Here is a 21,367-nt window from a genome sequence, read left to right as displayed (position 1 = left end):
GATCACTATACATATCCATAATATTCTGTTAAAATGTCTTATTGACAAGTTTCATTTCTTCATTTCCCTGAAGAGAAGATTACATTGTTTTTGTTATATCGCACTACTACACATTGGTTGTGTGAGCTACGAAATCCTCGTCGCCACTGTTATTTCGCACGTTCGGATGACCTCTACTCAACTACCACGTTGTCTAGACTACTCCCTCTATATCTAGGTATTGGACTAGCCTACTTCATCGTCTGGGGCCGTCGACGCAACAGTTTTACACTATTTTATTCCTTTGGAATAATACCAGTGATATCTTCGAAACATGTGTCGGAAGTAAAAGAATTTGAATAACACCTGCGTTTAACTCCATTTATATATATATATACCAAGATTTATACTGGTGCAACCGTTAATTCAAATCAAAGATACTCAGTACATTTGAATATTTAAGAAATATAGTAAATCTACTTCTCTAGCCGACCACATGCACAACCTTGAGAAACAATAGGTCATACCTATTGATCCATTATTGATTTGATTCATTATTGATTTGATCCATTATTGATTTGGGGCCTCCATGCTAGGGTTAAAATACTCCGTGTTGGCTATGCTTGAAAGAATCTATACAAATACTATTACATAATCCAACATAATTATTAGACAAACAACATGAAGTGCTCTCCTCTTGTGTTCATAAATTCTTTAAAACCTTTCGATTTTGTCACAGTAAGTCAAGTATCTCTGTATAATTCTCTTACACTTTCACTTAAGCATGGTTGAGATATGGCATAAGCTTATTTAATTAAATTAGTATATTTACCTTCTGTCTTAACTCGTTATACAACACTTTACTACTTATATTTTCACTCTTCACCTAGCTTATAAATACTAATTAAATCATTTTAATCTACTTACTTTATTTAATCTGTTCACTTACTTTACTTTTATTATATTTTATTTTATCTTAATCCGTTATATTTCATCTTATTCGATTCTAGTAATAACTTAATATTTTATTCATTCCAAGTGAACTTACACTTTCAATACTATTTTTGCATTTTTATAGCTAACTCTATCTAAAGTTAACCCCTGATCTTTTTACACCTCTACGCTAAAGCCTCTCTTCTAATAAGGAGTATAGTACCTTCCTCACCACACACCATGCTGGCATCTCTATGCTAAACCGAAGTTGTCTGAAGACTTTTCCTATCTTGTTTACAATCCTCAAACGCTACCCCGCCATTTGGACGCTGCCACTACAATTGGGTTCTTGCAATTATACATATGGTCTTCCTCGTGCTCTATCACTTATTTCAGCAGCCTCTGTTCCTTTATTCGTCCTCGGTTCGATTCACGTAGGTGATGTTGATAAGCCACAAGAATGGCGAAATATCGGTATCCATCATACACTTACATATACACTTACATATACATATATATACATACATATATACACATACATATATATACATACAAATATATAGAAATACGTATATACACATACATACATATATACATATATATATATATATATATATATATATATATATATATATATATATATATATATATATATATATATATATATACATGTGTGCGTGGATATGTGTGTATGTATGAGTACGTACATACATGTTCGTGTGTGTATGTGAATGTACGTATACATATTTGTGTGAGTGTGTACCTATGTAGACGTTGTGAACGAAGGAAGTTTATGTCTATGTATTGTGAGAATATGGTTGCGTGTATTTTTAATCTTTTTTCTTTGCCCTTTTTCTACCTATTAAAGTAACTTCCCTTTATTCAACGGTTTTTCATAGCGTCTGTTGCCATTATTAGTCGATGAGAATGTATCGCAGCTCTTTGCTCCGACATTCGAAACTCCGATTACTATAATGACAACCTTTTAGTTTGTTCTAAATTATAACAAATATAATCCTCTATTTCTAATATCGAGGTCTCATTCTTTTGTTGTTACGTATATATATATATATAGGCTAGGAGATGTGGAGACAGTCATTCTCTATCACTCACACTCTCCTTTTTCATTCTCATTGTATGCACCTGTTAAGTGATTAAAACAACATATTGTTAAAGAAGAGATCATGTTCATTAAAAGAGGAGACTATCCACCATGGAATTATGTTTCAACAGAAGAAAATTTAGATACAACAACCATCTTAAAAGAGTTTAAAATTGAAATTTCTAAACCAAGAAAATAATTTTAAATTTTCAAACAACAGTTGGTACATTAGGATTAACAAACTTTGAAGTCGAGTAATAATGCAGTAAGAAGATAATTAATAATCCAAACTTGCACGAAATACAGTTTGTCCTTAATGGTACTTTATGTAGCCAAAAGGGAATTGATGTAAAATAGCAGGATTAGAGGTTCTTGGTGTATCAGCTTGATTGTTATATTTAGTGGTAATTTTTTAAGATCATTGTTTTTTAGGGCTTTTCTTTTTTTTTCAGTACCAATCCCAGGTGGTAGGTTGGCAAAATTATGAAAGCACCGGATTTGGATACATGATCAGTGGTTCCCACACATTTAATTTTGTCCATACATTCATTAAAATATATCACCAGTCATAACCAATACCACCCCACACATTTTTTGTCCCTTTACCACTGACCAAGTACCCAAATCAAGACACTAACACACCAACTAGACACACTCACGTATCCATCTATCCATACACATGTTTCTTTGAGGAAGTTTCAAATTCTAAAGAAATACAAATTGCCACACACACTTATTTGTCCAAAACAATCCCCACCACCAAAAGATATTCTTATAAAACAATCTCCACCCAAAAATAATTCTACCGTGTAAAGCACCGTTCATTAGAAATATAGCTAACAGAACACACCCTTAATTACTTTCACTTTCAAATAAACCAATTCAAAACGTTCATTTAAACTCCTTACACAGACACACACACATACACGCACGCAATAAAATGATAAACAAAAACATCCCCCACCAAGAAACCATAAACAAATAAATGACACCCCCTCCTACGATTACTAGAAATACAAATACCCCACTACAGAAATAACGTATACAACCCATGAAAAACCAATAAACACAAGCACTAGACCACACATAAATCAACGTTGTGTGTGTGTGAGTATACACACACACACACAAAACCAATACCGAGCTGTAACAGTTACAGCTGGAGATTGCAGTAGCTTGAGATGAAAATCTAATTGGAAAAACACATGCTATCAGTTTGTAAGTGGTTCTTACCAAGAGAATCTGTTTATGAATGCTAAGCATTTGACAAACGAGATGATGTCCAATGTTAGATAGAATGATACCAGACAAGCATCACCCGTAACAGAAGAAACAGCTATAAATTAGAATGAAAACTGAGAGTTGATGTTGAAACAAACAATGTACACATATGCAATTAAGCACACTCGTGTAGCTGTTTCACGTGAGCGACGAGATCGTTTACAGCTAGTGATTGATGTCATCATCATCATCATCATCATTAGCATGTATGGCTTAGAATTTTGTTGGGGTAGTTTTTTTTCTCGTCCGGATGGCCCCCCTGTCGCCAGCCCTCACCTGTTTCCAAACATGGTAACATTTCCCCATAACCAGACGCGTTTTTCACGGAGCACTGGAAATGAACATCACTTGTAGGATGATTATGCTCGTTTGTAACCACCACATGACGTCAAAATTTCTCTCTGGTCAGATGTCTGTTCAGACACGGCTTGTATGACAGTGACCATCATTTACAAGTATCATACACTGTCAAGGCGAGACACGCGCGCGCACATATACGACGGGCTTCCTTCAGGTTTCATCTACTAAATTCACTCACAAGGTTTTTGATCGGCCTGGAGCTACGCAATGGGACTGAACGCGAATTAGAAAGCACATGGTTGCAAAGCAAGCTCCTAACACACCCGGCTTCGCCTGCACCGATGTTGAAACCAATAAAATATAACCCACTAAATAATAAACTTGCAGAGAACAAATATTCAAGTAGAACATTGCTATTACCATTCTCAGTTTTACTAATAACAATAATCTATCGAATGGATTAACTTCCCTCACCTACTTATCCCCAACCTCCATCCTTTTTTTTTTTTATTATTATTATTCATTAGTCTAAGAAGTCTTGAAAAGATTAAAAGAACTATTCCTATTTCACCGACTACATTTAACAAACAAAAGATCTGATAAAGATCTAACAAAGTTCCTTAGAAGAAGTAAATTTAGAAATTACCGAACGAGATGATGAGTCGAATATGAAAGGTTACGAAAACGTTTGACCACAGAATAAACAACTATAACAACAAAAATACACAACTCTGCCATCGTTATGATATTCATGCTCACATAAAATGTATTATTTTGGATGTGAATTTCAGAAATCTGCTTCAAAAGTAATACACGAAATTATAATCTTTTCTTTAATCTTCTGTGTATCAAGTCTGAAGTCGATATATATGAAGTTAGGATGGTGTAAGAGATAAGTAGTAACTACAACATTGAGTGTTTGTGTGTGTGTGTGTGTGTAAATATCGAACAAAGAGAATGAGTGCTCAACACCGCATTGGTGGATAAAGATTTTTGTTTTAAGGTTACCATTGATTTCATGTCAAGGAAGTCTTCAACAATATTCTAGCCTATCACATGGAGCATAGGTGTTCGTCTCTATTTGGGATATATATATATATATATATAAAGTTACTTCCATAGGTTGAATTCGTGAACTGAGCTGACTATCGGAAGCCTAAACACCGTGAGGCTTTCTTGAATTTCTCTCAAACTTTCCGCTCTGCTCCAAGCTTCTGATGACATGGACATGTCCAACGCGCCTACGAAACTATCAAGGAGCTGAGTCAAACATCAAACAACATACATACATGCATGCATGCATGCATGCATACATACATATATATATCCAGCGAAGACGTGTAAACCGAGTATTTTACTTATTAATGCCATTTTACCTCCATTTTCCATGTTGGTTCGGACTGATTGGTTTCACAGTAAGCGATGAGCCAAAGGGCCACGCTGTGCTCTAAGGTCGCAGTTTTGACATGGTTTCTATTGCTGGATGCCCTTCTTAATATTGGCTAATTTACAGAGTGTACGAAGTGCATTTTTATGAGGCACCAGCACAATAAATGTTGTCTTGGCTCTCGGCAAGACTAAAGAGCTCTCTCAAACCCTAAATTTTCTTGTTAGCACTTCTCTTAAAAATAATTCTTGTTCGTACTGTTCTCTAAAATAATTCTTTCTTGTACGTGGTTGCGCCCATCCTTTCCAAGAAATCTCGTTTCTCTTACAGGACACCCCATTGCACTTACCTGAAATCCCCTCTCTCGTACTGGTATCGATAATCTCGCCCTACTCTCCTTTCTCTCGCTCTGGATTAATCCAAACAGTTAGCAGCCCACTTACTTAATTTAACATTGGCATATATTCATTTTTTTACTCATATTTATATCTGCAGTATCAGTAACACTTATATGTACAATGCTCATAACGCTTATATTTACAACACCCAAAATACTTTCATTTACAATGCTTCCTTACTCTCATCCCGCAGTAGAGGCAACAATTTTAACATGTTTGAATGACGATAGGTTAAAAGCGAGAAGAACCGATGTGACACGTCTATCAAACGACACGGAAACCTTTTCAGGTGCTGAATAACATCTCTCCTTCCTTTGTTTCCTCCCACATCCCTTCCCCAGTTTTCAGAGTTGGCACTGTAAATGTAGGCACATTGAAATGTAGGTCTAGCGAGATTGTAGAGATGCTTGAACGGAGGCGTGTTGATGTATGCTGCATACAAGAGGTAAGGTGAAGAGTTTCAGCCAGGGTCCTTACAGGCAATGCACATAGGTATAAAATCTTCTGGGGAGGTAGTGACGGAGTAGGGGGTGTGGGCATACTTCTTGCAGAGAAATGGGTAGATAAGGTCATAAAGGTAGTCAGAGTGTGCGACACAGTGTTTAAACTCAAGCTAGTCTTACAGAATGGTATAGCTACAATTATTTCTACCTACACCCCACAAGCAGGACTACCAAATGAACAGGACCACTTTTATGATATTCTTCTGCTGGCTACATCAAAGACGAGTGACAATGATCTCATCTTTGTGGCTGCAGATTTTAATGGGCATGTCGGAGGGCAACCTGGTATCTTCCATGGTATACATGGAATTGGTTCCCGAAACGAAGAGGGAACTAGGCTCCTTGAGTTCTGTGATGCAAATAACCTTTTGATCTACAAACTTCAGGAAGCCAGCCGGCCACCTCATAACCTATCAATCAGGTGACTCTGCTAGCCAGATTGATTTCATTCTCACCATACAGCAGGATGCATGATTGCTCTTAAATACAAAGACCCTGCCTGTTGAAGAATGTACCTCCCAGCATAGGCTAGTTATTAGTGACTTTAAACTCGAGACCAGAAGGATGCCAAGAAGCAGACCAATCTGGAAAAGAAGGATTTGGAAGCTTAAGAACCCTCCGCATGGTCAAGAGATTTAGGAACATCCTTAATGAACCCCTACTTCAACCCTGAATTCTTCACTATACTCGTTGCCAACCCTCACTTTATTGACAGCATTCCTGCACAGGGCTTGTACAGCTCTTACCAACCACTCGTCTATCCTTATTTTCCCCACTTACCACTAGATGAGGGATCGAGGGAACCTGTCAAAAGCTTCTCCCAGTCAATAAAAGCCAAATACAGAGGTTTATCTTTGACTAGGTATATCTCCTGCAGTTGCCTTACCAGAAATATAGCATCAGTGGTGCTTTTGCCAAGGACAAAATCAAACTGTATCTTATCTAGGCTAACTCTCTGTGACATTCATCACCTGATCCAACAATTTGATACCCTTGTAGTTATTTCTCAATGACTGGTGTAGCAACACCATAGTCAACTGCTACAATGGTAATGGTGATGCTTTAGATAGTAGTTGATATAGCTTCTGCTACCTAGGTGACCAAGTCTGTAGTGGTGGGGTGCTCTGAGAGCATAGCTGCTAGAATAAGAATAGCCTGGGCAAAGTTCAGAAAGCTCCTACCTCTGCTGGCAAGAAAGGGCCTCTCGCTCAGTGAAAGGTAGACTGTATGACGCATGTGTGCGAACTGCCATGCTACACGGCAGTAAAACATGGGCCATGACAGTTGAGGACATGAAAGAAATGAAGTTAGTATGATCCGCTGGATGTGTAATGTCAGTGTGCATACACGACAGAGTTTAAGTGCCCTGAGAGAAAAATTGGACATAAGAAGCATCAGATGTAGTGTACAAGAGAGACGACTACGCTGGTAAGGCCATGTGTTGCGTATGGATGAGGAGAGCTGTGTGAAGAAGTATCACACCCTTACAGTGGAAGGAACCTGTGGAAGAAGTAAACTCAGGAAGACATGGGATGAGGTGGTGAAGAGACCAAGACTTTTGGAGGTATGTTGTGATTGAGAAGACCCGGCAAGTAAAATGAGATCACAGCCGTAGCCGATGCCAGTGTTGCATAACCAGCCCATTTGAAAGTACCCTTGAATCGCCGGGAAATATCATGTGCTTGAGAAGACCTGTTGAGTCATGTGAAATCAAAATCGTAGTTGTGGCCAGTGCCACCTGACTGGCACCCGTGCTGGTGGTATGTAATAAGCACCATTCGAGTGTGGGTCGATGCTTGTGCCTCTTGACTGGCTCCCTGTGCTGGTGGCACGTAAAAAGCACCATGCAAAAGTGGTCGATGCCAGTGCCCCCTGACTGGCTCCTGTGCCAGTGGCACATAACAAAATGCACCATCTGAACGTGGTCGATGCCAGTTCCTACTGACTGGCAACCTACCAATGGCACGTAATTAGCACCATCCGAACGTGGTCGATGCCGATTCCCCCTGACTGGCTCCCATGCCAGTGGCACGTAAGCAGCACCCACTATATTCTCAGAGTGGTTGGTGTTAGGAAGGTCATACAGCTGTAGAAACCTTACCAGATCAGATTGGAGCTTGCTGCAGCCTACTGGCTTGGCAGTCCTCAGTCAAATCGTCCAACCCATGCCAGCAAGGAAAGCGGATGTTAAACGATGATGATAAATAAGGAGAGGGATATGAAAGGGCCAGTGCAGGACAGCAACATTTCCGAAGCAGAGGAGTGATAGAAGTGGTGATGAGGTGTCAGAGAGGACCTTCAAACAGAATCTCATTTCTCCACCCCCATAAAAATCTGAGGCCTTTTATCTATGAAAAAAATTATTTTGCAAATTGGATAAGTGGTGTGGTCAATTCTGATTAATTACAAAATTCAGCTAATTGTATAACTTTCCTAAATACCCACCTATTTAACTTCATGTCTATACTAAATTGACTGTTTAATTACATACACATTTAACCAAAAAATTTATTTGCATGAGATATTTTCTCAATCTTTATTGTAGATAAAATGTGTGAAAAGATAGTTTACACCCAAGATCCTCAAAATCTGACCAACAGCTCTAATGACAACTACAAGGTATATGAAACTAGACTGTACTACAGAGCCCTTCCAGATGGTACCCTTGCCCTAAAGACCGGTCCTCATCGCCATTTCTTTCCAAACTGGAATGGGTTGGATAGATTGCCACAGACTGGGTCAACACATATTCAAGTATTCAAGGGACACTGCTCGTCTAAATGAGACAGAAGACTGCATCTCATTTTTTCATTGCTGACATGACTTCTATGGCTGGATGCCTTTCTTAACACCAACCACTTTACAGAGTGTACTGGGTACTTTTATCATTGTATCATTACTAGGGAAGCATCTTGCCCTCAAACAAGACTAAAAGACCCTCACAAGCATAAAGGTTACATTAAATTGTGGAACAATCATCAGACTCTCACAATCATCAATTGCTTCTGGCACAAGGGATGGTTTTACAGCGGAAGATGTATTGGCCAGTCTTGTCATGATAACAGAAGAATGTGATCCATGCTGAAGATCTAGAGACTTACACCATAACAATAGATGAACTGGTCTCCTCATTCGTGAATGATGATTCAGGATGAAGATGATGATGATGAAAATGAAGAAAATAATGATAATTATGAAGATGATAACGTATAACCCTGCCTTGAAAACAGATATTAGACTTGCTCCATTAACAGTGGAAAGATTCTGAGAAAACAAATTAAAATGTTGGACAGATTTTTATTTTATCTAAGATTCACAATACTCAGCTACAAAAAAAAAATCACAGAACATCAACAATTACATGACTGATATCTCAGTTTATCACCCACAATGAGAATTCAGCTAATTGCATAAGAATTTCAATCACTGCAGTTATGTAATTAATCATCATCAACTGCACATATCGTATTTGATGGCATAAATGACACACAGGTACATCAGATGCACCTCAATTTCAGCAGTGCACTTTCCTGGAAAAATTTTCAAGTGCATTAACCCTTTAGCAGATTACTCTGTCAAATGTTATGCTTATTTTTTCACATTGTTTTGAATTAATCCAGCATTATTTCATAGCTTTGAGATTTCAATGTGATTGTCTAATTTTGGAATGACACTGTAGGGTTGGTGTGAGAGGCTAGATCTGACCAGCTTGAACATAAAACAGGTAGAATATTTGGGCTGGATATGGCTGGTTTAAATGCTAAAGGGTTAAAGCATGAAACATAAATCCAGCTTCACATATAGGACCGGGGGTGACTTATTTCAACAATTTTTTTTTGAAGTGCATCATATATAGCATCAAATACAGTAAACCCTTTTGACACTATCCAATCTGAGGCTGCCCCTAATTCTATAGTACAAAATTCACATTTTAAAATGATCCAAATTAAAACTTCCCATGAAAAGTTCATGTTAATTTATGTTCCAAGCACCAGATTACTAATGACATATTTTACTAAATTCTTCATAGTTAGAATACCAAAAGGTTAAAAATTTGGTTAGTGTTCAACATTTACAATTATAAACTAACATTGTAACAGAAGTATCAACAAAGATTTTCAAAAATAATAATCCACCGTATTTATTTTTAATATATTTTTACTTGTTTTCAGCCGGTTCTTTTCTCTTTTTAATAATTACCATTTGCATTGAATTTCACAGAAGGTGAGTGTTTGGCATAAAATGTTTTTTGTTAAAATAGTAAAATATTTTCTTTTCTCAAATGTATATTTAAGTTTTCTCTGCTTGTCAAGATTGCATGCAAATTCTGATCTACAGAATTAATCAGTTTAAGATATTATCTACCATTAACTTCAATTACATATTTCTTCAAATTACAAATAAATCTATGCATTAATCTACATAAAAAAAAAACCCATGGTTGTCATTTGTGAGCAAACATGACTTGGTTGCATGTCTCATGGTTGCTCCAATCATTTTAGTTGCTTATGAATGTAGTCTATGAGCAGACACTGACACACTCCTGGGCCTCCCACCCTAGAACTAGTGGAACATCAAGGACGTAAAAGCCAGAGAGAGAGAGAGATAGAGGGCCACACCAGGATTTGGCTGGTGCATATTGCAACTGAGAGAAACAGCATGAAATGAAGAATCTTGCTCAAGGACACAACATGCTACACACCCAGGAAGTAAACCTATAACCTTGTGATCTTGAGCCTAACATCCTAACCACTAGGCCACATGTCATAACCTTCTTAGATACTTCACCCTATTTAATTAGATATTTATGTATTTACCTATGAGTATTTTGAAGAGGGTGGGTGTTAAAAGAGGACCCTAATCACTAGGGTCACACAGCTTCACCCTACTTATGGATTTATTTTTGTATTCACTTATGAGTATTTTGAAAGAGTGGAGTTAATATAGGTCCAGATAATCAGATTTATAATAATTCAAATATAATCAAAACAAAAAGATTAAAAAAATATATAATCAGGAACTTCTTTGTACAGGATACAACAATAAAGAAATTCCATATTTTATAGGTTAACAAACATTTCAAAGGCAAACACATTGTATATATACTAATCCAAACCATGATTGAAACTGACAGCAAATGGTAAAACATTAGCTACATGAAGACACCATTACCATCTGCCAAACTTCATTAGTACTTGCTGCACATTATGTTAAGACAAGAAGGAAGCAAGTACACCTTTTTACATGTCATCCAAACCAGGCATTGGAAATTTTTCTGCAAATTGCTTCACCTGCTCACGCACATTGGCCACTTTCTTCTGAATGTCAGCATCTTTCTCTAAAAAGGCTTTGAACTCTGAAAAACTTGAGCCACACTTGGAATAGATCTCTTTACAAAGCAGAATACCTGAAAAATACAGGAAAAACATTTTGTTGATGATATTGTCAGCAGAAAGTCAACCTCTAAACAAGCAGAACTATGATCAAAGGAATTCCTACCATAACCAGCTAGAGATACCTGAGACTACAATCTTTAACATGTCCTTTATTTATAATGGTAGTGTGATTTGCAGGAAATTTTGCAGTTATTTCTAGCAGGATGTAAAACTTTTTAAGTCACATGCACACATATACATACATGGTCTGATCAATAAGTATCCAGACTGTTGCCATAGTAATGAAGCTAAAGCACACAAAGTGAAACCACTTGGCACAGATTGACCTTGAATTCTGGTGTGCATGCACACTAAGTTTTAACATTCTAGCTCACTTCCGCTGTTTACAGTAGTGCTTGGAAGGAAGCTGTGTAGTGTGTGATCATCACATTAACCATGACAGAGGAAGTTGATCAGAGAATTACATCAAATTTTGCCAAGAGCTTGGCGATAACTGCTCAGAGGCCTATGCAAAGTTTTCAAAAAGTTTTCATCATTCTTGGCACAATCAAGACCTTGGGCAACTGAAACCCAAATGTCATTTTGGTCAGCCGAAAGCAGTTTTGGCACAAACTTGGCTGACACACATCTCATACCCAAATTTTCAGTGATAATGGACTGAACTGAACCATAATTAATATGCACTCCTGATAACTCACGGATGGTGATATGATTTCCCCTCACAGTTGCATGCGCATATGCAATGTTTTTCTCAGTTCTGCTGGTTGCAGGTCTCCCAGAATGTTTGTCAATATCAACATTTACTCAGCCATCTTGGAAACATCTGAACCACTCATACACTCCTCTCCATACACTTTTTGCAACTTTGGATAGGCCTCTGAACAGGTATCGCCATGACAACTTTCTCTATCGTAGTCAATGCGACGATCACATGCTACACACCTTCCTTCTAAGCACTGCTGTAAACAGAAGTGAGCAAGAACGTTAAAACCTAGTGCACATGCACAGCAGAGTTCAAGGTCAATCTTTGCCAAGCAGTTTCACTCTGCATGCTTTAGCTTTCTTACTATGGCAAAAGTTCAGATACTTATTGATCAGACCTCGTACATTACACACACACACACACACATACAATACAAACATACATACATACAATACAATACATACACACAATACATACATACATACATACAATACAACACATACATACATACATACATACGACAGGCTCTACACAATTTCCATCTCCCAAATTCACTCAGAAGCCATTAGCCAGTCCAGGGCTACAGTTAACTTAGCCTTCCATTTTGGCAGGGTTGAAATAAAGAACCAATCCAGAGTGGTAGTGGACGAACAGAATGATAAGGACATTAGACTGGATGCCTTGCAATATTTATTCCTGTTCAAATCACATTTATCTGTTGCTCAGTTTGACACTATCGCCTTTTATCTTGAAAGTTTTTAAAGGAATCCACTCTGTTGTAAGCATCCAAGCCAGATCTTCAATTTCAGGATGGACCCTCACTTCACCCCCTTGTTATTTCTTACTAGTTTCAGAGGCTCTGTAAAAGGTCATGATTGCAGCCTTCCCTTCTGTTTTAAAAAAATATATACTTCTACATAAGAATGCTTGTCTTTTTAATATCTTCATCATCATTTAACATTTATGTTCCATGTTGGAATGGACTGGGTAACTGGCACTCCATCAGTTTCAATGCCGAAGATTCCAGTTAATCTTATCAACAGAACAGCTTGCTCATGAAATTAACATGCAAGTGTCTGAGCACTTCACAAACACATGTACCCTTAACACTGTTCTCAGGAAGATTCAGCATGGCACAGAATATGACAAAGCTGGCTTGTTAAATTACATGTACATCTCATTTTTGCCAGCTGAGTGGACTGGAGCAATGTGAAATAAAGTGTCTTGCACAAGGACACAACACACCACTAGGAATTGAACTAACAACCTTACAATCATGAGTTGAATACCCTAACCACAAAGCCACACACCTTCACAATGGGATGGATAGTTCGATAGAATCCAACAAACCAGATGACTGCTACCATTGTGCTCCAATGTCTGCTTTAACAGCATTTCTATAGATGGCTACCATTCCTAAAAGAGTGTAATCTAAATATGAGGGTCAGCTGAAAAGTTCATAGGCTAACTAAGATACTCTCATGGAATGTGACCAAATGAGGCTTATTTTTCAACATAGTCCCCCTTGCAGTCAACTCTTCTTCCATCAGTGATGCAGTGAAAAGGTGAAGCTTCTTCTATCAGTGGTTGCAGGACGTCCAGACATCGGGTCATCTTTAAGACTCTCCCTTTCCCTCCTAAATTCAGCTGCCCACTTTTGCACTGTTGACCATCATCACTAATATAGCAACCATGTCAGTATGAATGTCCTTAAAGGTCAAACCCTTTTTCTGCAGGTACTGCATAACACCATGATACCATATTTTGTCCATTTTCAAAAGAAGTTGCTACTAGTTACTTTTGAAGTCTTCTTTGAACAGTCAGTTTACCTGGAAAGAAACAATGCAGTTATTAAGAAGAGTTGAAAATAATGCATGCCAGATTTCACAGCACTAGCATCACTCCTTCATAGCCAGCCTATGAACTTTTCAGCCCACCTTTCAAAATAAAAAGATGTGAGGTGAAAAGATGAAGTTTCTTCCACCCCACTCACTTGTCCCTCCCCTCCATGTCACAGGTGGGGTAAGAGTGAATGACCCTACGCTGCCTCCTTAATAATTACATTCTCCTACCTTCCATCCTTAATTGATAGCAAAACTGACCGTTTCTTATCTAATAAATCACAAAAGACATTTATTCTGTATCCAGTCCTGGCCATCAACACACACCATTAAACACATACACTTAAACACATCAAACACACACATATATACACATTGTTGGCAGTAGTTTTGATACAGTGATAAAGAGAGAAAGGAAGAGCAATGACAATGGTGGTGGTGGTGGTGGTGAGGATGATGACCACAAGGATAGGGGAAGATGAGGAGGTGAGAGAGACCCTGACATTAATGTGAATGGAATGGTTATTACACTGATACAGCTCTTCCTACCCACCTAAAACAGTTGTAATGACAACAAATGATGATGGAAAGCGGTGTGGGGGAGGAGCAGTGGCAGGAGGAGTGTTGGGTAGGAGGTGATGTTAATGACACACAACGATGATGACACTGAAGCCACCAAAGAACATTACAGCAATAGTGATGGTGATGATGATGGTGCCAGCACATCTGTGAGGGTATGAAAAATGACACTGACAATGATATGGAGAAAAATAAAAAAGGAGGAAGAAGCAGAAGATTGTGATGGTGACGATGATAGTGATGGTTATGATGGGGATGGTGGTGATGATGATGGTGATAAAATTGAAGCGGATGAGGGATGATTATCATCACTGATGCAGACAAAAGATTTTTTATTATTATTATTATTATTATTATTATTAATGAAAGAATAGACAGTGATGCTAACACGGACAATGATGACGATAAACTTGATGCCTATGATGGCACTGATAATTGATAATTCGAAACAATCTCACACACCACACATATATCCATGGCTCATTGACCACAGACATATACTTTCATGGGTCATTGACAACAGACAGACACACACACACACACACATGCCATTGACCATCCTGAGAAAACAATGAGTGTTTAAAAAAAGTCAGTGAATAGAACATTTGGCCACAAAAGACCAAAATAACTGATCATTTCCACTGTGTGTGTGTGTGTGTGTGTTTGTAATGCATATGTAATATGTGCCTGTATATGTCCAGATGCATGTATGTATACATACATTATGTGTGCATATGCGTATGCCTGTATATAACTAATGTGTGTATACATATAATGTGGGTATATGTGTAGAGAAACAGACTGGCAGATAGATAATGTATTCATGTATCTTTTTATTAATTTCAACCAACCAGCTGTGGTCATTCCTGGTCTTTTCAACCTTGCCCTCAATATTTGATGAATGAGGCCGTTTGACAATGTGGCTCTCATCTTGCCCCATAGGAAGTTCAGCAGGGATTATGAATAGCCTCTAAATCCTTTTTGAAAACATTGACTTTGCATATATCCCTTATTTTTAGGGAAACATTGAAGACATGAGCTCCCTTTGAACCACTGTCTGTTGCAACCTCTGCTTTACATAGTCACAACCGAGATGTCTTTCACCATGCCAAGAATCTGTTACTTCCTTTTGTTACCAACCAGCCTGGGACCACCCCTGGGTCTGTGACACAAATTTCCACTTTGAAAGGGATCTAAAATTACATGTTAAAGTTTTGTTCCAAACACTAGCTTAATAATGACAAAATTATTTTACTAAATTCTTCATTACTTTCAAAATTAATAGAAAAGCAGGATGAGTATTTCAACAGAAATATAACAAAAGGGTTCATTTTATATTTCTACAAATAACATTAATGTGGTATGAAGGTGCACATAAGGTCGTGAGCTCAATTCCCAGCAGCGTATTGCCCTTGAGCAAGACTCAATACTTTACTTTGCTCCAATCCACTCAGCTGGCAAAATTGAGTAGTACCTTTAATTCAAAAGACCAGCCTAGTCACATTCTGTTTCACTCTAAATGACCCTGAGAACTATGTTAAGGGTATGCATGTCTATGGAGTGCTCAGTCATGTGCAGTAACAAGCAGGTTGTTCCACTGATCAGATCAACTGGAATCCTTGCCATCGTAACCAACAGAGTGCCAGTTTTTTTTTAATGTAGTTGAGTGGTCTTGGTCCTTTATTAGAGTGTTGGAGTTGTGGAAGTCCCCAAAATATAGCATTTGATAATATATATAGCATCTGTTGTTCACCAAGATAGCAGTGTCCAGCAAAGCCTACCCTTCATTGAGCAGCAATAGTAGAGATGTGAGAAATGTGTTCATAAATCTCATTGGTTTTGTGCTCATGCAAAGAGAGGTTTTGAGCCTTCGTAAGAAATCTGATGTTTGTAGTATCAAAGTAATTTTGAAACTCCTCCTTCATTTTCCAAGTTCCTGTACTACAAAGAAAATTCTTTACTTATACCTTGAAGAAGGCCAGCCTTCATGAATTCTGAAATACTTGATGCCACATATTTGGAAGCTTGTTACAGGTACCCAGGCTTGTCCCTTGCAAGTCAAATCTTTCTTACTATCAGTAACATAGGACTCAAGGTACTTAGTCATTGACCTCTTTGAATTGTTTTTCTATTGTATGAACAAATTGGTAAATGTCTTTCATCAGCATTGATGGTCATATATCTAGTCTTCTTCACATTGGAAAACAGAAGCATTCTCAAAAGATGTTAACAAGTCTTGTACATCAAACAGTTGATTAGCTGTTAGGGAAAATTCATCAACATAATCATGGTTAGAAAGATTCAGGCTCTGCTGACAACTTCATCCCTTTGTTTCGGATGGAGTCAACATCACAATCACTAATGGCCTATCACAATCACTAAGGGCTTGCCAAACTTGGTGGGTTTTCATTCATGAAAATGATAGCTCTGACAATTTCATCTGGGATACCAAAATTCAACAGGATAGTCTTTCTCTGATCATAGCCTTCCTCTGGACACTATCAAAAGCATTGGAAAAATCCCCAAATGCAATGGATGTTTCTTGCTTGGAGAGCCTGAGCTTTTCTATGATTATTTTAAGGGCAAGGATCAGTGGGAGTCTTGATCTGCCTTTGGCTATCTTAGGATGAAATTAATGTGTGGGAGAAATTCTATTAAGGAGCATAGAGTTGTAGATTTTTTTAGGCTGGAGGTAAGAGAGTGATTCTTCTGTAGTTCTGAGGTAGGTGATGATCATTTACTGGAAGTTGAATCCCATCAAGAAGGTTGATGGGATGATATCTGAACCTGGTATCTTGATGTTTCTCAACTTCCTTAAGCATTTCTAAACTACTTCTATGGTGAATGGGCCAGTCTGAATCAACAGACTGTTACACTGTGGTGAAAGAATTGTCAACATTTAGCATTGCAGATTTCTGTTTTACCAAGAAGCAATTTGTAAGTGCTAAAACACCAGGCATCAATATGCTGGTCAGATTTCACCCAAATGTGGATCACTAGTGAAGTATTCTTGTTGGCAAAATCCTTCAGAACTTCCCAGGCAGAAGCATGCCTGCTTTTGTTGTGGAAGTTGTCTTGCTATTCACTTTTGGCCTTGATGCATGGCTTTTACTACTGTGTTGTTGTTCATTTCCAATATTCTGTGGAAACATGTGCTGCTAAGGGGAAATATTTTATTGCTAGGAAATAGGTGGTGGTTGGTGACAAGAAGGGCATCCAATCACAGAAAATCTGCCTGAATGAATTCCATCTCACCCATGCAAGTATGGAGAAATAAACATTAAAAGAATGATGATAACATGTGTATAGAGACCTTTTGACATTTGTGCTGATTGTAAAGGAAGTCTCATTCGTTTTGCAGTATTCCATGGAAACATGCTTGGCCACAGAGCTGCTCATGCATGCTCAAATGACTAAAGGAAATATTACCTAAACTGGTAACAGGAAGAACATCCATCCAGAGAAAATCTGCCTCAATCAGTTTTATCTGACTCAATCAAGCATGGCAAATGATGAGGATGTTTTATATTTATTTATATATACATAAAGAGAAAGAGAGAAGGGGAGAGTGTATAATGTGTGAGTATGAGTGTAAAACACAGAACCTGGGTAATATTAATTATTATGGAAATAGTGGTAGAGGGAGAGAGAGAGAGAGAGATGGGAAAACAGAGAAAGAAAAGTGGAGAGAAAGGTACAAAGAGAAAAGGAGAGGGACAAGATAGTGCAAGAAATTTGGGGATCAGTGGTATGAGATGGGGTCGGGGGAAATGGAGGATGAAACAAAAGAACAGGTTAGGTGTAGGCGTGAATAGGAGTGGGAAGGCGGTAAATTGGATGTGAGATGAGAGAAGTGGAGTCATGAACATAAGAAAGAAAAATAAAAGGAAGGAGGGGAGAGCATGAAATGAGAAAGGAAGAGCATGATGGTAAGGATAGGTGTTGAGAGAGAGAGAGAGAGAGAGAGAGAGAGAGAGAGAAAGAGAGAGAGAGAAAGAGAGAGTAAGAGGTGGAGAGATGGTAAGGGGGTGAATGAGACAATAGTGAGTAAGATACAGAGATGCTAGAAAGAGGCACTAAAAGTAGAGGTATACAGAACATAGGGAGGTGGTAAGAAAAAGAAAAATAGTGAGAAAGTTAGCAGTAAGGGAACAAATGGAGGGAGAAAAAAGAGAGAGAGAGCGAGAGCAGTAAAGAAGAAAAGGCAGCAACAACATGTCAGTGGTGAAATATAGAGAGAGAAGACAGAGATAGTAGAGAGAGAGAGAGAGAGAGCTACAGTGGGAGGTAAAGAATTAAACCCCTTGGCATTCAGATTATTCTGTTAAATGTAAGGCTTATTTATTCATAGTGTTTCGAATTAATCCTGCATTATCTCATGGCTTTGAGATGTGATTGCTTACTTTCAGAATAACACTGCAGGGTAGGTGTGAGAAGCCAGATATAGCCAGTTTGAACATAAAACAAGTAGAATATTAGGGCAGGATATTGCTGGTTTAAATGCTAATGGGTTAAAGTACTGAAGTGCCAAAAATGGTAACTGATTCTGGAGCGGAAGAATATGGTAATAAGACAATGTCACAGACAAGATATGGAGATAAAATTACTTTAACCATTTAGAAACGTGTGAAATACTATATCATGAATATGGCATCATAAAGGGCATCTGATTGGAAAAAAAATGGTTCAATAATATACATTCAGCTAACACATGATTTTAGGCAAGTGTCTTCTACTATGGCTCTACACCAACCAAAGCCTTGTGAGTGAATTTGGTAGATAGAAACTGAAAGAAATCTGTTGTATGAATGTGTATGAATGTGTGTGTGTGTGTCACCTTGTCATGATATTGCTTGATAGTTGTAATTGAGTGTCACTGTCATACAAGCAGTGTCATTCATTTCCAATATTCTGCAAAAGCCTGGTCATGAGAAAATATAGCTAACTTGGAAACAGGTGAGGGTTGGTGATAGAAAGGGCATCCAACCATAAAAATATCTACCTCAGTAAACTTCATACAACCCATGCAATCATGGAAAATGGACATATGATGACAAGAACAGAAAAGATAAAATGAACAAAATGTAATAAAACAATGAAGAAAATACAAAAATAATATAACAAAAGATAAAAAATGTATATAGATAAAAGAATTTTCTTAATAAAAAAAAAAACAGAAGCTATATTAGAATTTTTCGCATGGTTAAACAAGCATAAGGGAGGTGAAAAAATATGAAAACTGACAAAAATGACGGAATAGTGCCAAGATGAAGAAACAATTTTTGAAATTGGCACTTAACACTTTTACAGGATTTCGCAAGATCGTCTTTCAAAATAAACCTTATGTTGATGTGAAGGTACGACAGAGGAGGTGGAGGGAAAGGGAGGGGAGAAACAATAAAAAGTTACAGAGTGAATTGAATTGCATGATTAAGTTACACCTAATGTCTTTCTAGAGAGTTCCTTTTAGATATTATACACAAATATATATATATATATATATATATATATATACAAACACACAACACAAATATTCACATATGCATACATATACACACTCAAATATGTACACTTCTATATATACACATGCATGCATGCACAAACATATACACATACAAGCATGTACATATCTAGTTTATATATATAGAGAGAGAGAGACACAAACATACATACATATACAAACACAGACACCTACAGGCATACATGCATATAGGCACAGGCATGGCTGTGCAGTTAAGATGTCTCACTTCACAGCCACACAGTTTCAGGCTCAATCCCACTCCACACCACTTGAGACAACTGTCTTCTAAGACAGCAAGAGTCAACAGCTACTAGGCCACTAAGGTCTTCTTTGTGAACCTCAAAACATAGCTAAATCTTATTCAAATGTTTTTGTGAGCAATTGAGCCTTTTGTCTCTCTTTCCAGTTCGAACTGTAAGTATGAAGTGCAATGCTGCATGGTAATAAGAAACATATTTTTGTTCTCAGAAACATTTTATAACTGAACTATTGTATTATATCATATATCAGCAGCAGCATAATGGTTTAACATTATGGTAGGTGTGTGTGTGTGTGTGTGTGTGTGTGTGTGTGTGTGTGTGTGTGTGTGTGTGTGTGTGTGTGTGTGTGCATGTGTGTGTGTGTGTGTGCGTGTGTGCGTGCGTGCGTGTGCATGCATGTGTGTGTGTGTGTCCTCCTCTTGATATTTTACTTGTTTGTCTTTGTTTCAGTCATCAGATTGCAGTCATGCTGGAGCATCGCTTTCGAGGACTTGAACTTAAATGAATCAACTCCAGTTCATTTTTTTTTGTAAGCCAGATACTTATTCTATCAGTGTCTTTTGCTGAACCACTAAGTCACGGGGATATAAACACAACAGTTGTCAAATGGTGGTGGGACACAAAGACACAGGCCTACACACACACACACAATGTGCTTCTTTCACTTTCCGTCTGCCAAATCCACTAACAAGGGAAGCAAGAAAAGAATTAAGATGGAGTATTGAGTGCTTAGGAAAGGAGAGATTGGAAAAATATATATATGTGGATAAGCATAAGAAAACAAATAGCGGAAAAGGAGAGATGAAAGACACACACAGATATATATATATATATATATCATCATCATCGTTTAACGTCCACTTTCCATGCTAGCATGGATTGGACGATTTGACTGAGGACTGGTGAAACCAAATGGCTACACCAGGCTCCAATCTAATTTGGCGGAGTTTCTACAGCTGGATGCCCTTCCTAACGCCAACCACTCAGAGAGTGCAGTGGGTGTTTTTACGTGTCACCCGCACGAAGGCCAGTCAGGCGGTACTGGCAACGGCCACGCTCAAAATGGTGCATTTTATGTGCCACCCGCACAAGAGCCAGGCCAGGGGCACTGGCAACGATCTTGCTCGAAAATCCCACAAAGGCCAGCCAGGCGGCACTGGCAACGGTCACGCTCAAAATGGTGC

At 38.0% G+C, this 21,367-nt stretch overlaps 1 protein-coding gene across 1 annotated transcript in view; it reads right to left on the bottom strand.

Moving 5' to 3' along the window:
• Positions 1 to 9,160: 9,160 nt before the first annotated feature.
• Positions 9,161 to 21,367, bottom strand: part of LOC106870603 (serine hydroxymethyltransferase) — an 82,607-nt gene continuing 70,400 nt past the window's right edge. The window contains exon 7 of the mRNA XM_052978356.1: positions 9,161 to 11,290. Within this exon, the coding sequence (XP_052834316.1) occupies positions 11,124 to 11,290 (167 nt within the window). The 3' untranslated portion in view covers positions 9,161 to 11,123. The remainder of the gene's footprint in view (positions 11,291 to 21,367) is intronic.

This window comes from Octopus bimaculoides, chromosome 2, assembly GCF_001194135.2.
Source record: "Octopus bimaculoides isolate UCB-OBI-ISO-001 chromosome 2, ASM119413v2, whole genome shotgun sequence".
NCBI lineage: Eukaryota > Metazoa > Mollusca > Cephalopoda > Octopoda > Octopodidae > Octopus > Octopus bimaculoides.
This window is presented reverse-complemented; position numbering and strand designations above follow the sequence as displayed.